This window comes from Dromiciops gliroides, chromosome 3, assembly GCF_019393635.1.
Source record: "Dromiciops gliroides isolate mDroGli1 chromosome 3, mDroGli1.pri, whole genome shotgun sequence".
In the NCBI taxonomy this organism is placed as follows: Eukaryota; Metazoa; Chordata; class Mammalia; order Microbiotheria; family Microbiotheriidae; genus Dromiciops; species Dromiciops gliroides.
This window is the reverse complement of record NC_057863.1, coordinates 663,016,586-663,041,357: the sequence shown is the minus strand read 5'-3', so window position 1 is coordinate 663,041,357 and position 24,772 is coordinate 663,016,586. Positions and strand designations below refer to the sequence as shown.

Here is a 24,772-nt window from a genome sequence, read left to right as displayed (position 1 = left end):
TTCTAAAGATTCTCCCCAGTATGGATTATATCAAGTTCAGTAGACTTAGAATTGATAACTAAAGCACCTGCCATGTTCATGACACTCAAGAAGTTTCTCTGTACAATGGAGTCTTAGATGTTCCCCAAGACTGCAGCTCTGTAGCAGAGCCTTTCCACATTCATTACAATCAGCTTTCTCTGCAGTGTGGATTCTTTTATGTTCTTTTATGTTTCCTTATTGATTATGTTCATAACATTTCTCTCCAGTGTGTATTCCCTGACTGAAGTGCAACAAGATTGGAATTCCATTCGGAAGTATTTTCACACTGATTATGTCCATAAGGAATTTTTTTTTTTGTGGATTCTCTGATGTACAGAAAGATTGGAGCTCTGAATGAAAGTTTTTCCACACTGATTACATTCATAAGGTTTCTCTCCAGTGTGTATTCTTTTGATGTGTGGCAAGACCGGCCCTCCTCAGGAAAGTCTTTCTATATTGACTACATTCAAAACCTTTCTTTACAGTGTGGATTCTGTGATGGGCAGCAAGATGGGAATTCCATTGACAAGGCTTTCCACATTGATTACACTCATAAGCATGTTTTTTGTGTGAATTTTCTGATGTACAGAAAGATTGAAGCTCCGAGAGAAAGCTTTTCCACATTGATTACATTGAAAAGGTTTCTCTCCAGTGTGGGTTCTCTGATGTGCATCTAGACCAGACCTCCTTGTAAAAGCCTTTCCACATTGATTACATTTATGAGGTTTCTCTCCAGTGTGCATTCTCTGATGGGAGGCAAGATGGGATTTTGATCGGAAAGTCTTTCCACATTGATTACATTCATAAGGTTTCTCTCCAGTATGGAGTCTCTGATGTGTAGCAAAACTGGAACCATCTTTGAAAGCCTTTCCACATTGATTACATTGATAAGGTTTCTCTCCACTGTGGATTCTCTGATGTGTAATAAGACTGGAGTTCTGTCGGAATGTCTTACCACAGTAATTACATATATATGGTTTTTCTCCAGTATGGAGTCTCTTATGTGTATCAAAACTGGATCTATCTTTGAAAGCCTTTCCACATTGATTGCATTCATAAGGTTTCTCTCCACTATGAATTCTCTGATGGGTAATAAGATTGGAGCTATGAGTAAAAGTCTTTCCACAGTGGTTACATTCATAAGGTTTCTTTCCAGTGTGGATTCTCTGATGGACAGTAAGACTGGAGTTGTAGCTGAAAGTCTTTCCACACTCATTACATTCATAAGGTTTCTCTCCTGTGTGGATTCTCTGATGTGTAGCAAAACTGGAACTATGTTTGAAAGCCTTTCCACATTGATTACATTGATAAGGTTTCTCTCCACTATGAATTCTCTGATGGGTAATAAGATTGGAGTTCTGTTGGAAAGTCTTTCCACATTGATTACATTCATAAGATTTCTTTCCAGTGTGGATTCTCTGATGGGAAGCAAGATTGGAATTCCATTGGGAAGCATTTTCATACTGATTATGTCCATAAGGATTCTTTTTTTGGTGGATTCTTTGATGTATAGAAAGATTGGAACTATGAGTGAAAGCTTTTCCACATTGATTACATTGATAAGGTTTCTCTCCTTTGTGGATTCTCTGATGAATAGCAAGACTGTAGTTGTAGCTGAAAGTCTTCCCACACTGATTACATTCATAAGGTTTCTCTCCTGTGTGGATTCTCTGATGGATAGCAAGACTGCAGTTGTAGCTGAAAGTCTTCCCACACTGATTACATTCATAAGGTTTCTCTCCAGTGTGGATTCTCTGATGTGTAGCTAGATCTGACCTCCTTGTAAAACCCTTTCCACAATGATTACATTCATAAGGCTTCTCTCCAGTATGAATCATCTGATGTCTAACTAGATCTGAGTTCAAATGAAAGGCCTTCTCACACTGATTATATGCACATGTTTTCTCTCCAGTATGAAATCTAGCATGGTGAGGAAGAGATGAGTGAAGGGAAAAGGTTGTTTCATCAGGCTCCTTTCTAATGTGAGTTTTCTGATGAGTAATGAGCTTGGAGTTCTGACTGAAGGCCTTCCTTCCTTCATTACATAGATGAAGCTTTTTGCCAATATCACTTTTCTGATGTCCACTGAGGTCTGAATTCAAACTGAAAGTCATTTTGTGTTGATTGCCTTGATGTAGTTGTATTTCAGGAAGCTTCTCATGGGACTTAGTAAGTTCTACCTGTTCAGTAAAGCTTTCCCTATATTTACTGTACTCAAAACAATCATTCCTTGGGGACACTGTCTCATGGTGATTTAGGACTGAATATTGTATGAAGCTCTTTCCAACTTCATCAAATTCACATGAATTCTTATCCACCCTGATATCAGAGTCATAGATTTCTCTCACATTGAAGTCACAAGGACTGTCACTCATGAATCTTAGCTGGCCAGATTCTTCCACCGAAATGCTCAAATTTGTAGTCATCTTTTTCACTGCATCTGAGGAAACAAATAAACATATATACATACATACACATGCACACACACACAAATATATAATAAACATCCTGCGGCCCCTGTGACTAGATGTGCTCCTTCTCCAGTATAAATGGCCTTTCTCCATTGCACTGTCAACACCTTCTCTAAATCCTGTTTAAAATTTTTTGCTTTTTATGTTGTCAGTCTCAGGTAATCTTCCTGCTTTTTTGTAATGCTCAGATTTGATGAATGACCACATGGTCATTCATCAATTTCATAGACTGCTGGGAAATGTTTCTTGTTTTTAATTCTCCTGTAATAACATTCAGTGTTACCACTAACTTATCTTATATTCTATTAAAACTGATAGATACTTTAATATATTTTCAAATTATTTCATTATTTATTAAATGACTAACTATAATAACTACCCTGGTATACCCTTTTCAAATCTATTTTTTTTGATTTTCAGGTCTCAGACCCCAACATGACTACTAGCCATTTAAAAAAAAATTCCCAAGGTATAACAGAATCTGCTTTGGTCTATCACTTCTTTAGGATAGCCATTATCCATGTATTTTCTCCCCCACCCTTTTTCTTTTTGTGGGGCAATGAGGGTTAAGTGACTTGCCCAGGGCAACACAGCTAGTAAATATCAAGTGCGTGAGGCTGAATTTGAACGTAGGTTCTCCTAAATCCAGGACCACTGTGCCACCTAGCTGCCCCTATCCATGTATTTTCTAGCATTTTTCTTCGTTGATTCCAAAATGTCATGATCAGGCAGACTTGCAATGGTTTGGGTGTTCATGCCATGATTATATCCAACTCTGTCCACTTCTAAGGGCAACAAATTCCTTCTCAATCTGACATCAGATTGCTTCCAAGCATCCAGGTAATATCCCCTTCCCTCCCAATATTGCATCTTTCTTAGTTCAGGCCTCAATCACCTCATATCTGAGATACTATTGCAAGAGTCTCCTTGTTAGCCTCACCATAGCATAGCAAATCTCTCCCCCATCCACTCAATCCCCCCTCCAGCTGTCAAACTCACCTTCCTAAATAAAATGTTCCTCTCTTCATGTCACTGCCTACTCCATAAACTCCCTTGGCTCCCTATCACAAGGACCAAATATAGAGTCCCCTGCTTAGCTGTTCAGTCCTTCATCACCTGCCTCTCTCCTCCCTCTCCAGTCTTCTTTCTCTGACTCCCCTCCACATGTTCAATAATCAGTGGTACAGGCCTCCTCTCTATCTGGACCAGGACATTCCATCTGCTGACTCCATGTTCTCTCTGCTGCCCCTCATGCTTGCTCTGGCTTCTCTCAAGCATCACCTACAATCCCTCATTCTACAAAAAATCTTCTCCAGGCCTCCTTAGCCAAGGGGGCTTCCCTCTCTTGATGGGCTCCAATTCATCCTGTGCATAATGGGTTATTCATAGCTGTTTGCATGTTGTCTTCCCTACTAGACTGTGAAGTCCTTCAGAGCAGAGCTTGTCACCTGCCTTTTGTTACAGGTAAAATAATTGTAAGAGACACCAGTTTGGGGCAAACATATGATTTTTTCAATTTCTACTAGTAAGGGTGTGAACAAGCAGGGCCCTAGGTTCTTATGATCCTGAGAGACAGAGACAGAGACAGAGAGACAGACAGAGACACTCTGAATGAGACTGCATGGCTACTTTTCCAGATTTTTTCTCCCTTTTCAGTAAGAGGCAGGTCATTTTCCATCAATCAGATCTAACTGGTTCAGGTATTTGAAGGTGGATTATATCAGGTTTGAAGGACTGAACTGTTGGCTGGATTAGAATCCAAAGAATTTGGACCCTGCCCAGACCAGGCCAGCAGGCTGGCTACTATCTGGGTGTGGTCCCAAGGGGCACAGTGAGTCTGGCTGACAGCAAGTAACAAAAAGGGGAACCTGAATTTCCCCATATACTGGTTCATAATTATTTTTCTCACTCTTTCTTTGTATCCCTGGTGCTAAGCACAGGTCCTGGAACAAAGCAGGTGCTTAATAATGGTTTGTTGACTTGAAGAAAATCTAGAACAGTGTTCATTCCTACAGGAGAACTGCAGCCCTTTTTGAATGATTTCAGGAGAGTTCTGTGCCCCAAAGTTCCAAGGAGTGACCTATACACGATCATAGACTTATCACTGGAAGGAAACTGAAAGGCCATGGAGGTTAAACACCTTGTTTTACAGATGGGGAAACTGAGGCTCAGAAGGTCAGTGACTTGCCCTGGAACATGTTACTAAACAGGAATTTCCAGGACAGGTCTGCCTATCCCCAAGGCTAGCACTCCCTTCACTACAACACAAACATCTCTCATACAGCTGCTTACATGTGACTCACCTGGACAAAGGTGCCTTGGGCCTTTTGGCTCCAGAAGCCATGGTGCTCCCCCTTCCTGAGAAGAGGAGGTCAGATCTTCTCTGGAAACTGGAAGCCCTAGGCATGGGGAATGAAGAAAGGATGAGGATGGAGAGAAATGTGAAATGTGGGACTCTTCAGGCAATGGGGAGGGGCAAGCAAGGACCACAGGATTGTTCCCAGGATTCTTCAAGGAGGAAGATTTCCATGGTAATGATTGTCAGGATCTTTGATGGGGGGATCATGGGATCATGTAGTTGGCAATCAGAAAATCCCATCTCTGGCCACCTCTTTCACAAGTGCTCCATAGCTTCCAATTATGTAGAAATTGGAAGCAGCTGGAAATGCAGTGATTCTAGTTTTGGGGGGGCAATGAGGGTTAAGTAACTTGCCCAGGGCCACACAGCTGGTAAGTGTTAAGTGTCTGAGGCCGGATTTGAAGTCAGGTACTCCTGACTCCAAGGTCAATGCTCTATCCACTGCGCCACCTAGTTGCCCCTAATTCTATACCCTTCTTAAAGAGAAAGGGATGCCTTGGCTGATAGACAGTTTCCCTTCACTGCCCATCTTCAGGGAAAAACTGCATAAACAGTTGTGAGAGATTTTGCAGACAAAATTCACCTCCAGTTGGAGGTTAGTAGGCCCTCCACCAGTCGCGGATGACCATGGATCAGCGCCTTGAAGACTGTGTGGCTGTGCAGTCTGATATGGGAGCCGCAGCTCCTGAGTGACTTATAACCGGTAACTGCCCCATCCCATGTTGTGTCTACAACATAAGGAGTAGCTGGAGTGTCCTCTACAGGGCGCTGGCCTGGGTAGATCAATATGGAAAACAAGCTGTTGCCCATGCAGCAGGTTTTCCCTCTCCGAGACATTGGTGGATCCAAAGGAGAGGCAGAGCCAATACAGTGTGGCACCAGTGCCGCCACAGGAGTTGCCAGAGGGATGTGATGTCCAACATCCAACTGCCTAAGGGACTCCGACTCCTGATTTTCCTCGGGGTTAACTCCCGAAGCCTTTCCCATATATGGGTATAGCCGCAAGGCAGCGGAGCTTTCAAATCAGAGTTTCCTTACACTAGATATAACCTCTACAAGGAGCTCTGAATCAGAGGTCCTCTAATACTGGCAACTTTGTGAGGAACGAAGGAAATGCCAGCTTCCCCTCACATAATTCAAAGATCTGTCAGAGGAAAGCCAGGCAGCAGAAGGGCCCTGTGGAGACACCAGCACTTCTGCCTTTCAAATAACCGACAGAGGCTCAAACCCTGCCCACCAGGTAGGGAATGAAGACGCTGCTTTGATGGCAGATTCAGAGTTACCAGAGGCAAAGGTCCTTACCCACGGAGAGAAGGGTCTGGACATTCTCCAGCATGACCTCCTTGTACAGCTCTTTCTGAGAATGGTCCAACAGGCACCACTCCTCCAGGGTGAAATGCACAACTACATCCTCGAATGTCACCAACTCCTAAAACATCAAAAATTACAAAATTGAGCGGAGAGACTCCAGAATTCATCTAGTCCAACCCTCATTCACTTCAAGTAGGAAGCAGAGAAGAGGTTTGCCCCAAACATCTATCACCTTTAAGAGTGTCAGAGCCAATACTTGGAACCATAGTCATTAAGAGCCCAATGCAAGTTGAGAAAAGAATTTTTGAAGTGACAGTGATGTAGGAATAATAAAAGCTGGAGAAATATCTTACTACTGAATGTTTCTCCCTATGAAATCACAGAGAAAGTATGTGCTCTACCAGTGAGGGATGAAAGTCTGTGGAGAAAGAGAGAAGGTGAGGTGAAATCCCTCCTCATGAGAAGTGTCATAAGGGAAATCTTAAGAAAATGCTATGAAGTGTGAGATTTAAAATTGGATATTAGATCATAAATCTCCCCTACTTAACCCTTCCCTTAATTTATCTCCCAGACTAGTAAATGGAAGAAGCTTCTGGTTTTCTAGATAGAGCCTTTATTGTATATAAGGTGTTGTTGATTAGAAGGATAGGAAAATAGAAATACAGTACAAATCGTCTTAAATCTAGGCTTAGTCTATATTCCTTATAAAAACTCACCAAACCGATTTAGGCCACCTTTGGAGTGAGTCAGACCGTCTGTCCCGCGCCGCCAGGAGTCCCGCCAAGCCGGCAAAAAAGGCTACTACCCTTCTCTCCACCCCGGAAGTCAAAAAAACCCCGGCAGGCAGTCTGACATGCGCAGCAGGCGGACTGTACCCGGCAGGCAGTCTGACATGCGCAGCAGGCGGACTGTTCATCTCCTCCCCAAAAGGGTGGTCCTTGAAAAACTGGCGTCTTTCAGTTATCCTAACCGACTGTTAAAAACTTTCATATTTTACCACATTTCCCCCCTTTGCTTCCTCAAGAAATGGAATGTTTCCTTGATGGAACAGTAAAAAGAATATAATAACTTCTGCTGACTAATAATATGCGAACAACAATACAGAAAAGGAAGAGAGGAAAGTTTTGTCCAGAGGGGCGATTTTTTTTTTCTTTCCTCATGAACCGACGCTTTGACATTAGTCTTGCAAAGGGAGAGCCTCTGCAGAGAGTACATGTTACAGATAGTATATAACAGAAAGGAGATAGTAAAAGCTAATAAAGCAAAACAGTTCATATAAAGTCTCTGAGTTCTCTTGTCTTCTTGAAGTGGTAAGATGTCATCAGGAGGAAACTGGATTCTGGTCTGGAAAACTGGATTCTGGACTCTGGTCTGGATTCTGGACTCTGGACTCTGGTCTGGAAAGCTGGATTTCTTCTTTAACTGTTTGAATTGCTGTATTTTTTTTTTTTACTAAACCTTAGCATAGCATTTTGCAATCAGTAACACTTTTTACCACCATGTGTCTGGATCAAAGTCAAATTTAGTATGTGTTCATGACACCTGAAAATGTTATGGAAAGGTTATCATACCATATCTCATGGTTCCGAGACAGCCAGTGATTGTGCTACGCCACAGGTGAATTCAACTGAGTGAGATAAAAAGATAAGTAAGTTCAGTTAAATTAGGTTAAATTAGGAGGGAGAGAGGATGAATACTGGACTGTGCCTAGTAATTGTGCTCTACATAGTCACCATCATAAGCAAACCATGGACTTATGTATACCTGTCTCTCCTTTTGTTGCACATATATTCTCTCCAGGGCCTGCATCAGAGTTCACAGCAAGTTAGTCTCTGAAATGATAAGTTTCCATATTTCTGAAATCTCATTAATTTCACCAAAGACAATATGATGGTAAAAATGTGTGCTATGCTGCATAACTGAGAATATATTAGTGATATATACAATAATTCCAAACCATACCCAGAGTATAATGACATATAAATAATAAATGAATGTAAATAGCTGATTATATTAGACATTGTTACATAATCTTCTTTTAGACATTATTACATAATCTTCTTTTAGCAAGTAGACCACATCATCTTATACATGAATTCTCTAGTATAACAGTAGCAGATACTTAAAGTGGTGATTAATTCATCAAAAAGAAATAAGACTTCAATTAGCAAGATTCAATATTCAATAGCATATACTTAAAATGCCTTTGAAAAGTCACTTAGTTTACAAAATCGGGTTTTTAAAGAAAAGCAAAAGAAACAAAAGTAAAAAAAAAAAAAAGCAAAACCAAAAACCAAAAATAAAAGGCAAAAGATTCGCTAAGCACCCTTTTGTGCTCTTAAAGAATTTAAAGGTGTGGTGAATTCCAGGTCTTTTCAGTGCCTTTCAAAAGTCAAAACAAAACAAAAAGCAAAAAGGATAAAATAAAAAAAAAATAGGTATAGGGTAGGGAAAAGGGTGGGAGAAATTGAGGTGGGCCAGAAAACTAGGCCATGTGCTTCAGTGCTTTTGCCTGTGGAAGGAAATGCTTGTTAAATTTTAAGGTATTTAAGCTGCTAGAGTTTGGGGTATGCCACATTGTTTTAACTGGTTCCCCAATTCTCTGCATGCCAAAGTGGCAGGGGTTTCTGAATTGTCATTGATCTTTCTAATGCTGTCATAATGTTCTTTATGGTAGAAAATGTGGAGTTCTCTAGCATCAGTTTTGTCTGTGCCACTGATTTTCAATAAAGGCTGATTTAATTGATGAACCACAACATTCAGCTGATGCTGCTTAGCAAATGCTACAATTGTATCATTTCCTCCCCACTTTCCAAATTTCTTTAATTCATCAACATATTCTTCAAAAGGGGAGTCATTTACTCTAAAAGACTCAAACTCTTGTCTATGGTTAATCATATAAGAAGCAGCTTCTTGTCTGTGTCTGAGATGATTTCTACAGTGACCTTCTAGCTGGTCTGCTAAAGCCCTAAAAAGGCAATTTCCGTCTCCTGATACTTTACGAAGACTGAGTCCCAAAGCATTTAACTGATCAGTGGGATTCTTAAATGGGAACTGCCTGTTTCCTCTCAACTTCTTTGCTCTTTAACAGTTGCTATCGTTAGGGTTTTTACCTCTTTAGCGTCTACCTCAGGTCTATCTGAAATCTCTTCACCTATGAATGGTGCAGGCTTTATATGAGAGCAATGAATCCATGAGTCTTTTTCACCAATTTTAATGGCAGTAGGAGTTGTCAATAATACCTGAAAAGGTCCTTCCCAGGCAGGTTGAGTTCCACTGGTTCTCTGAAAATTCTTTACATATATTTTATCTCCTGGGTTGAAGTTATGCAATGAAAAGTCTAATGGTCCTGCCTGGACCACAGCTCCTGCCTCATGGAGTTCACGTAGCCTGGTTGTAATTCCTGTATATAGGAAGCAACAGAAGTATCACCTCCCACCAGTGATGTATAAACTGGGGAAAAAGTTTTAGCTTGGATAGGAGGGTGACCAAAAAGCATTTCATAAGGAGATATATGAAGTTCTCCTCTTGGTCTACTTCGTAGATAGAATAATGCCAATGGTAGAACATCAGGCCATTTCAAATGGGTTTCAGTACATAATTTGCCAATCATACTCTTAAGCTCTTTATTCATACGTTCAACTTGGCCTGAACTTTGTGGATGGTAGGGCGTGTGGAATTTTGGAGTCACTCCCAAGAAAGAGTAGATTTGGGATAAAATCGAATCAGTGAAATGTGTGCCTTTGTCAGAATCGATGCGGGCTGGTGGGCCAAAACGAGGTACTATCTCTTTAAGGAGAATTTTGGCAACAAAGGCAGCTGTGGCTCGGGGGCTGGGAAAGGCCTCCACCCACCGAGTGAGCTGATCAACTATAACAAGGCAAAATTTATAATGTCCTGCTTTTGGCATAGTAATATAATCAATTTGTAAGTGCTCAAAAGGTGTATATGCTAGAGGACGCCCTCCATAAGCTTTGGCCTTAAAAGTATACTGATTATAAGACTGACATGTGGAGCAGCCCGAGCAGATTCGAGATGCTGTATTAGTCACACCTGGTGCTATCCAGGTTCTCTTAATAGAGTCTACAATGCCTTGTGTACCAAAATGGCCTTTTCTGTGAACAGAGAGGCATACCTGGTGGTAGAATTTCCGGGGAAGAAATGGCTTACCTTCCGGAGACACCCAGATGCCATTGATCTGTTTCGCCTTAAATTTCTTTTTCCACTTTTCTACTTCAGAATCGTCATAGGTTAGGTTGGAAGGAATATCCTCAGAAGGTGAAAGGTTAAATACATGTTCAGGAGCTTCTAATGCAGCAAGCTTGGCTGCAGAATCGGCTCGTGCATTTCCCTTTGAAACAGGATCACTATTCCCTGTGTGGGCAGGGCAATGTACAACAGCTAGGGAAGAAGGCAGTTTCAGGGCATCTAAGAGGTCCTTGATAAGGTCCCCATTGGCAATAGCCTTGCCCGAGGATGTTAGAAAGCCTCGTTGACGCCAAATCATACCAATAAAGTGGCATATGCCAAAGCCATATTTCGAGTCAGTAAAAATAGTGGCACTCTTATCTTTAGCTATATTACAGGCCTGTGTAAGAGCCACAAGTTCAGCAGCCTGTGCACTAAAATGGCAAGGCAGAGAAGCTGCCCAGAGGGTGTCATAATCAGAAACTACAGCAGCTCCAGTAAAACGGGTTCCCTCTCTCATAAATGAGGAACCATCTGTATAGAGGACAAGATCAGGATTTTCTAAAGGTGTATCAAAAAGATCATCACGGGGTTTTTCAGCCATATCAACTAAAGAAGCACAGTCATGCAACGGTTCCCCCGAGAATGGTAAGTTAGGGAGTAGTGTTGCTGGATTAAGAACTGTGCAGCGTTTTAAAGTGATATTCTCATTACCTAACAGGGTTATTTCATACTTAGCCAGCCTTTGATCTGAAAAGGCTTGTGTCCTGTGACGTAGTAAGAGAGCCTCCACTTCATGAGGGCATTGCACAGTTAGAGGGTTACCTAGGACCAAATCAGAGGCTTTTTCTACCAAAAGCGCTGTGGCCGCCACTGCTCTAAGGCAAGGTGGCACTCCAGCCGCTACAGGGTCCAGCTGAATTGAATAGTAGGCTATAGGACGCTGGTTAGGCCCCAGTGACTGAGTCAGGACTCCAGAAGCCACCCCCCTTTGTTCATGCACAAAGAGAGTGAAAGGCTTACTATAATCTGGCAGTCCTAGGGCAGGTGCTGATAACAAGGCCCGTTTTAATTCTTTTATGACTGAGAGATGCTGGGGATCCAACTGTAAACTGTCTGGAACAGAACTTTTTGTAAGAGCTATGAGGGGTTTAGTAATTTCACCAAAAGAGGGTATCCATTGTCTACAGTACCCGGCTGCTCCTAGAATGGCTCTCAACTGCCTCTTAGTAGTGGGGGCAGAGAGTTGTTGAATGGCCTGGACTCGCTTAGAAGAGACAGAGCGAGTTCCAGCAGCCAAAATAAATCCTAAATATTCTACCTGGGGCAAACACCATTGTACCTTTGTCTTGGAAACCTTGTGTCCTCTCTTGTGCAGCTCCAGCAGTAAGTGACGGCTATCTTCCTGACAAATTTCAGCATTAGGAGAGGCCAAAAGTAAGTCATCAACATATTGTACTAGTGTGGAGGCTTTAAAGGTAATAGAGGCCAGATCCTGCTGTAAAATTTGGGAAAATAATGTGGGACTGTCTACAAATCCCTGTGGGAGTCTAGTCCAGGTCCACTGTCTATTTTTCCAGGTAAAAGCAAATAAATATTGGAAGTCCTCATGTACTGGTATGGAGAAAAAGGCAGAGCAAAGGTCTACCACTGTGAAACATGTAGATTCATAGGTAATTGAGGAAATTATCATAGCCGGATTTGCGACTATAGAATGTCTAGGAATAACATAATTATTAATCGCTCTAAGATCTTGCACAAAGCGATAAACAGGTTTACCATCTGGCCCAGGCTTGGGTTTTTTAACTGGCAAAATGGGAGTATTGCATGGAGAGTGATGACATGGAATAATAATACCCTGGCTTTTCAAAGCCTCAATTATAGGGGTGATCCCTTCTATTGCTTCCCTAGACAATGGATACTGTGGAATGGAGGGGGGTGGTCCCCCCTTAACTTTAAAGGTAACAGGCATGGCAGACTTAAGGAGCCCCACCTCATTAGGGGATGAGGCCCATAAAGACTCAGGAATGTCAGAGGGGATTTTGGATACCTCCCCTGCTGTTCCTTGAGCTTCTGTAAGTAAAATTGGTAATAAATGAACAGTATCCTCTGGCAATTGTAAGGAGACAGCCCCATCTGGAGCACAAGATATGGTTGCTCTAAGCTTGCAAAGGAGATCACGACCTAATAAATTTACAGGGGCATCAGGCATGAGTAAAAATGAATGTTCTACTGTTAAGGGCCCCATAGATACCATGCGAGGATTCAATTTTGCCACTCTCTGGCTCTTTCCTGAGACTCCCACTACATTCAAATATCCTACAGGTCTACACCCAGCATCTGGTTTGCTTACTAATACTGATTTAGAGGCTCCTGTGTCTAGCAGACAATCATAATAAGTCTCCCCCACTTTTAAGGTGACATGTGGTTCATTACTCTGGGGAGGTGAATGGACTGGCACAAGTGCATTCAAAAAATCCGGATCTGGGAATATATGGCTTTCATTATCTATGTTCCATTCCTCCCCAAGACACCGTCATTCCTGTGTCCTCTTCTGAGGGGGGACCTTGGTTACCATTATTCTGGTACTGCCTTTCTGTATTCCTCCGAAAAGATCTATTTCTATTTTGATTTCGCCTGTAATTAGAATTAGAATTTCTTCTCCAAGTCCTACATTCTCTCAATTCATGCCCCTCCTTACGACAGTAACAACACACCTTAGTGTCCTTGCTCCAGTGTCCACATGGCTGACTAGGAATCGCTGGTGCCAGAATGCTCTGTTTAGGGTGATCTGGATCTTCCTCACGTGAGTCAAAGACATAATTTGCAAGTTCCTTAATTCTATCTACTGTGAGATTTCTCCAGTCTGGACATTGTTTCAGAAAGTATCTGCGTATTTCTGGCAGTGAATTATAAACAAATGTGTTGAGAACGATACAGGAATCTCTTAAATCTACTGGATCCAATCTGGTGTACTGTCTAGCGGCCTCACAAAGTCTATCATAAAATCTGTTTGGTCTTTCATTAGCCTCCTGAGGTAGGCTTAAAAATTTCTGCCAGTTTTCCGGTTTTCTAGAGCAAGATTCCATTCCCTTCAGAAGTGTTTCTCTAGCATCTTTTAATCTTTGGAAATCCCTATCATCATTATAATTCCACTCTGGATCCTTTAGAGGCCATTCCACATCAGCCTTACCTTTCGCAACAAGGGCATTTCCTGCTGAGATAATATCTGTAATCTCAGTTGGGGACAGTAAAGTTTCCAAAAGGCAAGTAACATCAGCCCAACTGGGTTGATATGCATTAAATATAGTCCTTAACTGTGAAATTACAGTGTTTGGATTTTTCTCAAAACTAGGGATGAAAGATTTCCATGCGCTCAAGTCACTTGGTCTAAAGGGGCTATATTTTCTGACTTGAATTGGCACTCCCTTTTTACTATGTTCTATAGCTTCCTGCAGAGGGAGTAGTTTCTGTTGATCTGATTCTAAACTTGGATCATCTCTAGTAGAAACAGCCATTTTGAGGTCTCTCTCCATATGTGAGAATTTCATTTCGAGGTCTCTCTCCATATGTGAGAATTTCATTTTGAGGTCTCTCTCCATATGTGAGTATTTCATTTTGAGGACTCTCTCCATATGTGAGAATTTCCCCCATATCATAACAATGATAATAACAAAAACAAAACAAGACAAAAAAAAACCCAAAAAAAATAAAATCCTTAGTCGTATGAACTATGGATGTGGTATTAAAAGGTATTTCAATTGCAGGCATAAAATTTCTACTTATATTAAACGTATTTTCCCAAAGATTCTCACTTATACTATTATACAAAAAACTTTTTGCTGCCTGAATGAGGAAAAAAACAATAATGTTTTGAAGGACCATTGAGTAAACTATTCCTCTAAGTCGGGACGTTATGCTGTCCCAATACATTCCGATGAGAAAAATCAAAGGGATAGTAGAATATTCGAGCATCTTGCCCTTTAAACTGGGCTGGCTTTTCTGTTTAAAGCAAGACTTTTAGAGGCATAAAGTCTTTAAGGGAGATTAGACAAAGGGAAAGTCCGTGGGGGGGGGGGGTATTCGGAAAATCCACCGAATTAGCCGGTTTATGGCCAAACTAGGGAGGGTGGGAGGGTCCTTAAGGTCCCTTCGGGGTCGCCAAACTGTGAAATTTAAAATTGGATATTAGATCATAAATCTCCCCTACTTAACCTTTCCCTTAATTTATCTCCCAGACTAGTAAATGGAAGAAGCTTCTGGTTTTCTAGATAGAGCCTTTATTGTATATAAGGTGTTGTTGATTAGAAGGATAGGAAAGTAGAAATACAGTAGAAATCGTCTTAAATCTAGGCTTAGTCTATATTCCTTATAAAAACTCACCAAACCGAATTAGGCCACCTTTGGAGTGAGGCAGACCGTCTGTCCTGCGCCGCCAGGAGTCCCGCCAAGCCGGCAAAAAGGCTACTACCCTTCTCTCCACCCCGGAAGTCAAAAAAACCCCGGCAGGCAGTCTGACATGCGCAGCAGGCGGACTGTACCCGGCAGGCAGTCTGACATGCGCAGCAGGCGGACTGTTCATCTCCTCCCCAAAAGGGTGGTCCTTGAAAAACTGGCGTCTTTCAGTTATCCTAACCGACTGTTAAAAACTTTCATATTTTACCACAGAAGGGTTTGTGAGAAGCCGGCAAGTCCTGGGTATTCCAGGGGGGAAAGGTTACCTGTGGTCACTGAAGAGAGAGCAAAGAAAAGGCACTTTCTACTGAGACTGAAATAAAGTCTCAGTGAGATGAAAGCATGAAGGAGTCTTAAGACATAGTGCCCATAATCTGGGCTGAACTGTTTTCAGTCAAGTGAAGAGGTATGTATTGTTTTATTGAGGGCATGAGGTGACACAAGGTATGATGTGTCATACACGAAACAGCTTCTGTCTTTGTTTTATGATTGCTTTTCCTTGTAATGGCACCTGTTCCTTAATTTTCATGTTTAGTTACAGAGCATTGAGTAACTATGATGGGCTAACTATGAGCTAATTCCCAAGAAACATACTGACAGAGTATTTATGAGGAATGAACTACTGAAATAGATCCCTGGAACTCTAGAATGCTGGGGATGATGACGCAAGAGAATCAGTTGAGGCAAACTGATGGCCACAAGAGAAGGGCCTCATCTGTCAATCCTTTGATTCCTGTGAGGGGCCATCTATTTTTCCAATCTGCTGCCTGTAGACCCCATGATTAGCCATTGCACATGGTCTTTGATGTTCTTCCAATTTGTTTTTACATGTAATTTGGAAAATAAAATTCTAAACATAAAACAAACAAAAAACACACAAAAAAACAAACAAAAAGAAAGTGGGAGCCCTTCTCTTTGCCAAGGCCAACCATGTACATGGGTATTTGATGGTGTCTTCTCCAAAAGTGTCCACCCTCAATCATCCCTGCCCCACCCCTCTCAAATTCATCAATGAAAGGATCTACCAGTCACCTCCTGAAAGAGACCCCAAATGGAAAACTCCAAGGAATATTGTAGCCAAACTCCAGAATAATCGGGTGAAGAAGAAAATACTCCTAGCTAGGTGGCACAGGGGATAAAAGCAGCAGCCCTGGATTCAAGAAGACCTGAGTTAAAATCTGACCTCAGACACTTGACACTAGCTGTGTGACCCTGGGCAAATCACTTAACCCTCATTACCCCGCAAAAGAAAGAAAGAAACAAAGAAACAAAGAAAGAGAAAAAAAGAAAAAGAAAAAAGCAAGGGTAGCAATTCTTATCTCAGACAATGCAAAACGAAAGGTAGATCTAATGAAAAGAGATAAGGAAGGAAACTACATCTTGCTTAAAGGTATGATAGATAATTAATATCAATTTAAAAAATACATGAAGACTGAAAATTAATTGGAAACTAAATCTCATCCTAAAGAATGAGTGGGTCAGGGGCAGCTAGGTGATGCAGTGGATAGAGCACCAGACCTGGATTCAGGAGGACCTGAGTTCAAATCTAGCCTCAGACACTTAACAATTACTAGCTATGTGAACCTAGGCAAGTCACTTAACCCCAATTGCCTCACCAAAAAAAAAAAGAAAAAAATTTAAAAAAAGAATGAGTGGGTCAAACAACAAATCATAGAAATAATCATCCAAGAGAATGACAATAATGAGACAACATACCAAAATCTATGGGATGCAGCCAAAGCAGTGCTTAGGGGAAATTTTATATCTCTAAATGCTTACATGAATACAAAATAGAAAGAGGAGACCAATGAATTGGGCATGCAACTAAAAAAGCTAGAAAAAGAAAAAATTTAAAATGCCCAATTAAATACTAAATTAGAAATCCTGAAAATCAAAGGAGAAATTAATAAAATTGAAAGCAAGAAAACTATAGAATTAATAAAACTAAGAGCTGGTTTTATGAAAAAAAAAACCAATAAAATAGAAAAAACCTTTGGTTCATTTGATATAAAAAAAAAAGAAAGAAGAAAACCAAATTACCAGTATCCAAAATGAAAGGGGTGATTTTACCACCAATGAAGTGGAAATTAAAGCAATAATTAGGAGCTATTTTGCCCAACTGTATACCAATAAATTTGACAATCTAAATGAAATGGATAAATATTTACAAAAATACAAATTGCCCAGGTTAACTGAAGAGCAAATAAAATCCTTAAATAGGCCCATTTTAGAAAAAGAAATTGAGCAAGTCATCAATGAACTCCCTAAGAAAAAATCTCCAGGCCCAGATGGCTTTACAAGTGATTTCTACCAAACATTTCACGAACAATTAATTCCAATATTATCCAAACTATTTGGAAAAATAGGTGAAGAAGGAGTAGTACCAAATTCCTTTTATGACACAAACATGGTGTTGAAACCTAAACCAGGCTAAGGCAAAACAGAGAAAAAAAATTATAGATCAATTTCCTAGTGGATGTTGATGCAAAAATCTTAAATAAAATATTAGTAAGGGATGTCCATTATCACCTCTATTATTATTATTTTTTGTGGGGCAACGGGGGTTAAGTGACTTGCCCAGGGTCACACAGCTAGTGAGTGTCAAGTGTCTGAGGCCAGATTTGAATTCAGGTACTCCTGAATACAGGGCTGGTGCTTTATCTACTGCGCCACCTAGCCACCCCTCACCTCTATTATTTAATATTGTACTAGAAATGTTAGCTACAGCAATAATAGAAGAAAAAGGAATTAAAGGAAATAGAATAGGCAAGGAAGAAACAAAACTTTCACTCTTAGCAGATGATATGATAGTATACTTAGAGAATCCTAAGGAATTGACTAAAAAACTGCTTGAAACAATTAACTTCAGCAAAGTTGGAGGATATAAAACAAACCCACATGAATAATCAGCATTTCTATACATGACCAACGAAGCTCAGCAGTAAGACATAGAAAGAGAAATTCCATTTAAAGTTAACAGTAGACAATATAAAATACTAGGGAGTCTACCTGCCAAGACAAACCCAGGAACTCTGAACACATTTACAAAACGCTTTTCACACAAATAAAATCAGATCTATGTAATTGAAAAAGTATCACATTCTCATGGATAGGTCGAGGTAATATAATAAAAATGACAATTCTACCTAAATTAATTAGCTACTCAGTGCCACACCAATCAGACTACTTAAAATTATTTTATAGAATTAAAAAAAATAAGAAATTCCATCTGGAAAAACAAAAAGTCAAAAATATCAAGGTGTTATGCTTAAAATCTATATTGTGGTTGCCTTAAATTAGAAGCTTTAGCACCAGTCTTTGGGCAGTAAGCATTTATTAAAGCATAGCAGGTATTCATGTGGAGTTCAGAAAGTTAAGAAAAGGTGTATCTAGCCTAGAATTCCAGCCTGGTCAGGTTCTTCCTCAAGTCCTCCACCATGAGCCTGCTTCAATCATGAACTCTCTAGCAAACTGATTGTGGAAGCTTTTTATAGGTCTGGAACAGAGGCAGTCCTTACACACTGCTTCAAGCTGATTGGTTGGCATCATTTAAATCCATTGGTTTTGAAGGTGTTCTCAAGTTGAGTTCACAGTCTAGCTTCTGAAAACAATATCTTCTGAAGGGCTAGCCAGGTGTGATTACAATCTAGTTAACTTTGAAGTAGGCTAATCAGCAGTCAATCCCTCTCACTTGATTCAATCAGTTTAGATTAATCTCCAGGTGGGTCTTTGAGTATCTGCTAAATCACATTATTTTATCACAAAGGGAACTAATAAAAAAAATGCACAGGAAGGTGGGCTAGCTGTACCAAATTTGAAGCTATACTCTAAAGTGGCAGTCATCAAAACTATTTGATACTAAGAAATAGAGTGGTGGATCAATGGAATAGGTTAGGCACAGGAGACACAGTATAAATGACTATAGCAATCTACTGTTTGTAAAACCCAATGACTCCAGCTTCTGGGATGGGAACTCAGTATTTGATAAAAACTACTAGGAAAGCTGGAAGATAGTATGGCAGAAACTAGGCATAGACCAACATCTTACACCTTATACAAAAATAAGGTCAAAATGGGTTCAAGATTTAGACATAAAGGGTGATACCATAGATAAAGAGAGGAAGGAACAGTTTACCTCTCAGATCTTTGGAGAGGAAAACAATTTATGTCCAAACAAGAGATAGAGAATATGATGAAATACAAGATGGAAGACTTTGAGTACATTAAACAAAAAAGGTTTTGTACAAACAGAAGTAATGCAGCCAAAATTAGAAGGGAGGCAGAAAACTGGGAAACAATTTTTACAGCTAACATTTCTGATAAAGGCCTCATTTCTAAAATATAAAGGAAACTAAATCAAATTTATAAGAATTCAAGTAATCTCCCCAATTGAGAAATGGTCAAATGATATAAACAGGAAGTTTTCTGATGAAAAAGTCAAAGCCATATCTATCGATCTATGTACTGCCATATGAAAAAAATGCTATAAATCACTATTGATCAGAGAAATTCAAATTAAAACAACTCTGAGGTACCACCTCATCCCAATCAGATTGACTAATATGACAAAAAAGGAAAATGATAAATGTTGGAGAAGCTGGGGAAAAATTGGAACAATAATGCATTGTTGGTGGAGCTGTGAACTGATCCAACCATTCTGGACAGCAATTTGGAGCTATGCCAAAGGGCTATGGGACTGTTCATACCCTTTGATCCAGTGGTACCACTGCAAGGTCTGTATCCCAAAGACACCACAGAAAAGGGAAAAGGACCCACATGTACAAAAATATTCATAGCAGCTCTCTTTGTGGTGGCAAAGAATTGGAAATTGAGGGAATGCCCATCCATAGGGGAATGGCTAAACAAGTTGTGCTATATGAATGTAATGAAATACTATTGTGATGTAAGAAACAATGAGCAGGAGAGGATTTCAGAGAAACCTGTAAGGACTCACATGAACTGATGCTGAGAAGAGCAGAACCAGGAGAACTTTTTGTACACAGTAACAGCAACATTGTGTGATGAACAATGGTGATAAACTTGGCTGTTCTCAGCAATGCAATGATCCAAAACAGTTTGAAAGAACTCATGATAGAAAATGTTCTCAACATCCAGAAAAAAGAACTGTGAATTATGAATGCAGATTGAACCATACTGCTTCTACTTTTGGACTGGTTTTTTTTTTCCTTCTTTTTAGAGGTTTCTCCCTTGTACTCTGATTCCTCTTTCACAAGATGACTAATGTAGAAATATGTTTAATGTGATTGTTGTAACGATTGGAATGACGCCACCTGCTGGAGACTTACTGTAGAAAAGCTCTACTATGAGGTGAAGGTCTCTGAGGGCCAGATCATGAGTCTTTTCTTTGGCGTCAGGAAGTGACATTTGCTTGTGGGAGGAAGAAGGGGGAGCCCGGCGCTCTGACTCACTCTCTTTCCTGTGGACTCTGGCAGAGAGCGGAGCTAGGAATGCTCTCTCCCGTTAATAGATAAGAATCTAGGCCTTTCTCTCTCTCTTTACCAAATTCTTATTCTCCTTAATAAATGCTTAAAAGTCTAACTCTTGCTAAAGTTTATATTTTATTGGCAACCACTCATTAGATATTTTAGACAGACTAGCTAGAATTTTAGCCCTTAACATTGTACATATACAACCTATATCAGACTGCTTTCTATCTTGGGGAGGAGGGAGGGTGAAAGAAACATTTGGAACTAAAAATCCTGTAAAAACAAATGTTGCAAATTATCCTTATACATATTTGCTTATATGTAACTGGAAAATAATAAAATGCTTTAAAAAAAAAAGTAGTAAGCAGAGAGATCTGAGCTGCAAGGGAAGAGGGATCTCAGGTCTAAGGGCTCTACTTTTGACCTAACTTTTTGGGTGGGTCCTAGCTCCAAGAGCCCTACCCTGCTCTGACCCTAAAGCCCCCACATCAGAGCTTTCTACCAGTGGTACCCAAGCCAAGGACCTCAAGACCCTGCCTGCCTCTCTCCCCCAAGACCTGAACTTCATCATCTAGAATGCCATTGACACTGGAATGACCCCTCTTCTGCCCTGGATACCTTCCAATCTTCCACGATCCACCCCAAGGCTGCAATTCCACCTAGGCTAACACTCCCAAGGCTGGTCACTCCTAGAAGTTCCCCCTCCCCCAATTGTCTACTTCCACCACCATTCCCCTCCTTCTTCCATTATTCCCCTACACGTTCTCAGGATAAAGTAACACTGGCCTCCTTGTTATTTCTCACAGTTGAGTCTCCATCTCTTGACTGCATTTTCATGGCTCCTCCCTATCTCCCCACCATGTCTTGCCTGCTGCCAACCTCCACTCCCCCTGTTTCTGCCTCCTGGTTTCACTGGATTCCTTCAAGTCTTGTGTAAAATCCCATTTTCTGCAAGAAGCCTCTCATGGTCCACCTTCTCTGATGGATTTCCTGCAGTTGACCTTGTACATATTTTGTATGGAGGAAACAAGGAAACAAACCTGTATTGAGGGCCTACTATGCGGCCCCCTCCTGGATCACTGCCTTGTTGTGGCAGAGGGGCTTGTGTAGGGGCTCAAGGAAACTAGGAGCTTAGCCATGCTGGATTACCAGAGATGGACAGGTCAGAGTGGAGAGTTCTGACAAAATGGGGTGAACTAGGGAAGGAAATGGTGAACCACTCCAGTATCTTTGCCAAGAAAACCAAAAGAAAGGATTAAACTGTTAAAGGAGATGACACTGGAGAATGAGCCCCTCAGGCCAGAAGGTGCCCAATGTGCCTCCTTCAGTACCCCACCCCCAGCCCCATATCACAAAAAGAAAATTCAGAGGACTAGGAAGATTTCCAGGACCTCACCCCCTTTCTTTGATCCAACCAAATAGGGCAAAAAAGAGCCCTTAACAAAGGCTAATTAACACCAGCTGATTGTCTAAGAAGATCCTGCTGTTGATGTCTTTTCAGTCCTATCCAAATCTTCCTGACCCCATTTGGGATTTTCTTGGCAAAGATACTGGAATAGTTTGCCACTTCCTTCTCCAGCCCATTCTACAGATGAGAAAACTGAGGCAAACAGTGTTAAGTTAGTAAGTTAAGCCTAGGGTCACACAGTTAATGAGTGTCTGGTCTTGAGGCTGGATTGAACTCAGTATTCCTAATTCCAGGCCAGCATGCTACAAGCTGTACCACATAGCTGCTAAAGGCCTTTGAGAACAGTGGAAGTATCCTCTTTCTTTCTTTCTTTCTTCTTTTTTTTTTTTGGCATGTTTTCCATTCCTTTCCTTCCTTGCTTAAGGACCCTGGGTCAAGGAGTTAAGGAAGACAGACAGACACAGAGATGGATGATAAGTAGATAGATAAGTAGATAGGGATAAAGATCTATTTGCACATACACATCTATATGTATAAATATATATGTATATACATATTTTTATATATACATATGTATATATACACAAACATGTATATGTACACACACATACAAATATCCACATAAATACACACATACATGTAACATGTGATCTGTGAGATCACAGGAACCAAGTGTCCATCACTCTTTTTTTTTTTTTGCGGGGCAATGGGGGTTAAGTGACTTGCCCAGGGTCACAGAGCTAGTAAGTGTTAAGTGTCTGAGGCTGGATTTGAACTCAGGTACTCCTGAATCCAGGGCCAGCGCTTTAACCACTGTGCCATCTAGCTGCCCCCGTCCATCACTCTTGAGTGGGTCAACAACCTGCCATGTACCTGTCTGGCATCAAACTGTGCTCCCTTATTCTGCATGTCCCTGGCAAGGACCCTGACAATTCTCCCCACAGGATCAAATGATTTAATATTTCTAAGGCTCCCAGCACAGAACAGACACCACAGCACCAGCCCCAAGCCCCTTTCCACTTTTCTTGCACCTCCCTCCCTCTGCCTCCTCTCTGGCCCAAGGACACTGGCCTCCTGGCTGATCCTTGACCAAGGCCCTCCATCCCTGATGCTGTGCCCTTCCAGTGGCTGTCTCTCATGCCTGGAGTGTCCTTCCTCCTCCCCTGCCCCTCCTGGCTTCCTTCCCATCTCAGCTCACATTTCACCTTCTGAACACAAGCTTTTCCTGGTGCCTGACCCTGCTAGAGCCTTCCCTCTGAGGCTGCCTCCCATCTATACTGTAGAGACCTTCTGTGGACACAGCTGCTGACACTGTCTCCCCCATTAGACTGTGAACCCCTTGAGGGCAGGGCCTGTTATTGTTGGAACCTTCCTTTGCATCCCCAGTAGGTTGGAATGGTGCTTGGCACAGAGGAGCCCCTGTCTAAAAGCTCATTGATTCGACCTAAGAATGACAAGTGAGAGGGATTCAGAGAAATCAGGGAAGAGTGGGGTGGTCTGAGGCAGAAGGAAATGAGCAGAACCAGGAGGACCATGTCTGCTCTGCTGACAGCATGGCACAGGACAACTTCCATCTGACAGGATAAAGCTTCCTTGGCTCTGCTGGATTCCACCTTTAGCTGATGCTGGTCAGCTCTGTGGGTGGGCTGCACTCACCTGGGATGGGGGTCTCTGGGTCCCCGGGGTCATTCTCTCTGGCTCCAGGCTCTCTCCTTGGAATAGCCTTTGGTTGTCTGCAGGCTGACCTGGGGAGGGAGAAGGATCTTGGTGTTGGGGAGACACTGACTTTGCTTTCTCTTCCTAGGCTGGATGCTGACCTGCCCGGAATCATAGAGCTTAGAGCCTCAGAGCACTTCCAAATAGGGGAGCAGGGAGGGTCCGGCTTGGAAGTGAACTTGGTCTGAGCAGGAGGATTTGCCACCCTCCCTAACTCCTTGTCTTTGGTTTTCTTTTTTTGTTTGTTTGTTTTTGGTTTTGGTTTTGGTTTGGTTTGACTTTTGCTCAGGCAATTGGGGTTAAGTGACTTGCCCAGTGTCACACAGCTAGTAATTGTTAAGTGTCTGATGCCTCATTTGAACTCAGGTCCTCCTGAATCCAGGGCCAGTGCTCTCTCTATCAACTGCTCTACCTTGCTGCCCCATTCCTTGTCTTTGGCCTCATGCCCCTCCCCCATCCTCCCACTGAGACCCAAGAAGTAGAAAGAGTTTGAGATCCCAAATGGGAGGAGACCAGGCAGAGTCTCAATGACTCCTTACTCAGAGCTCTCCCTCCACCTGATACTATGGGTGACATGGGAAGGTGGGTCAGCTGCCCCATGGTAACAGTAGGAATGGCACCCCAGGACCTTGGGGATGTGAGGGGAGCCTCAACATGAAGCAGAGGCAAGGAGCAGACCAGAGAGCCAGGCCTAAGAAGGAGGCCTGCTCCTGGCCAGCCTGGCTGACCCTCACCAAGGGGTCAGATGGGGAAGATGAAGCCCAGTGGAGATGGCCAGCAGAAGTGGGGTTTGGGGGTTCAGACCTACCTGGGACTAGCATGTGCAGAGATGGTTTTCAGAAGACAGAGATCTCAGATTCAAGGGAAGGAGGCAGAGAGATCTCAGCCCGGGAGGAGGAGGCAGAGAAATCTCAGATCCGGGGGAAGGAGGCAGAGAGATCTCAGGTCAGAGGCAGAAAACTGAAAGATTTCAGCTCTGAGCAGAAGAAGGCAGCGAGATCTCAGCCCGGGGGGAGGGGGCAGAGAGATCTCAGTCTCCAGTTCCGGTTTTCTGCCCGCCCACGCTGGGAGGCTCCTCCTAGTCCCCAGAGCCCCCCCCCCTGCCCCGCCCCCCAGGCCCCGGCTGGGCCCTTTCCTCCAATCACACCCAGGGCCAGGATCTCCGGACCCGGGCTGCCTCTCCTCCCCAAGCCCTGCCCTCCGTCACGTGGAACGCCTCGGCCAATGGGATGGCCCCTTTCTTCCCCTCTCCCTCCTCTCGGGCCCCCAGACTCCACCCCAGGGCTCGAATTCCACCCGGGCCACACCCCCCAGGCTGGTTCTCTCTGAGAGCTCCTCCTTCCCCAGGCCTCCAGCACTTGTCCCCCTCCTTCCCTTTCCCTGCTCTGGGACTCAG

General features: G+C 42.2%; 1 protein-coding gene across 1 annotated transcript; it reads right to left on the bottom strand.

Moving 5' to 3' along the window:
• Window positions 1–217: 217 nt before the first annotated feature.
• LOC122745797 (zinc finger protein 260-like) lies at window positions 218–24,388 on the bottom strand. The gene is made up of 5 exons (XM_043991245.1): window positions 24,185–24,388; window positions 23,317–23,405; window positions 6,154–6,280; window positions 4,796–4,891; window positions 218–2,461 (listed from the first exon to the last, which is right to left on the bottom strand). The coding sequence occupies exons 1-5, from the start codon at window positions 24,195–24,197 to the stop codon at window positions 501–503; spliced, it is 2,286 nt and encodes a 761-aa protein (XP_043847180.1). The 5' UTR covers window positions 24,198–24,388; the 3' UTR covers window positions 218–500.
• Between the last annotated feature and the right edge of the window lie 384 nt (window positions 24,389–24,772).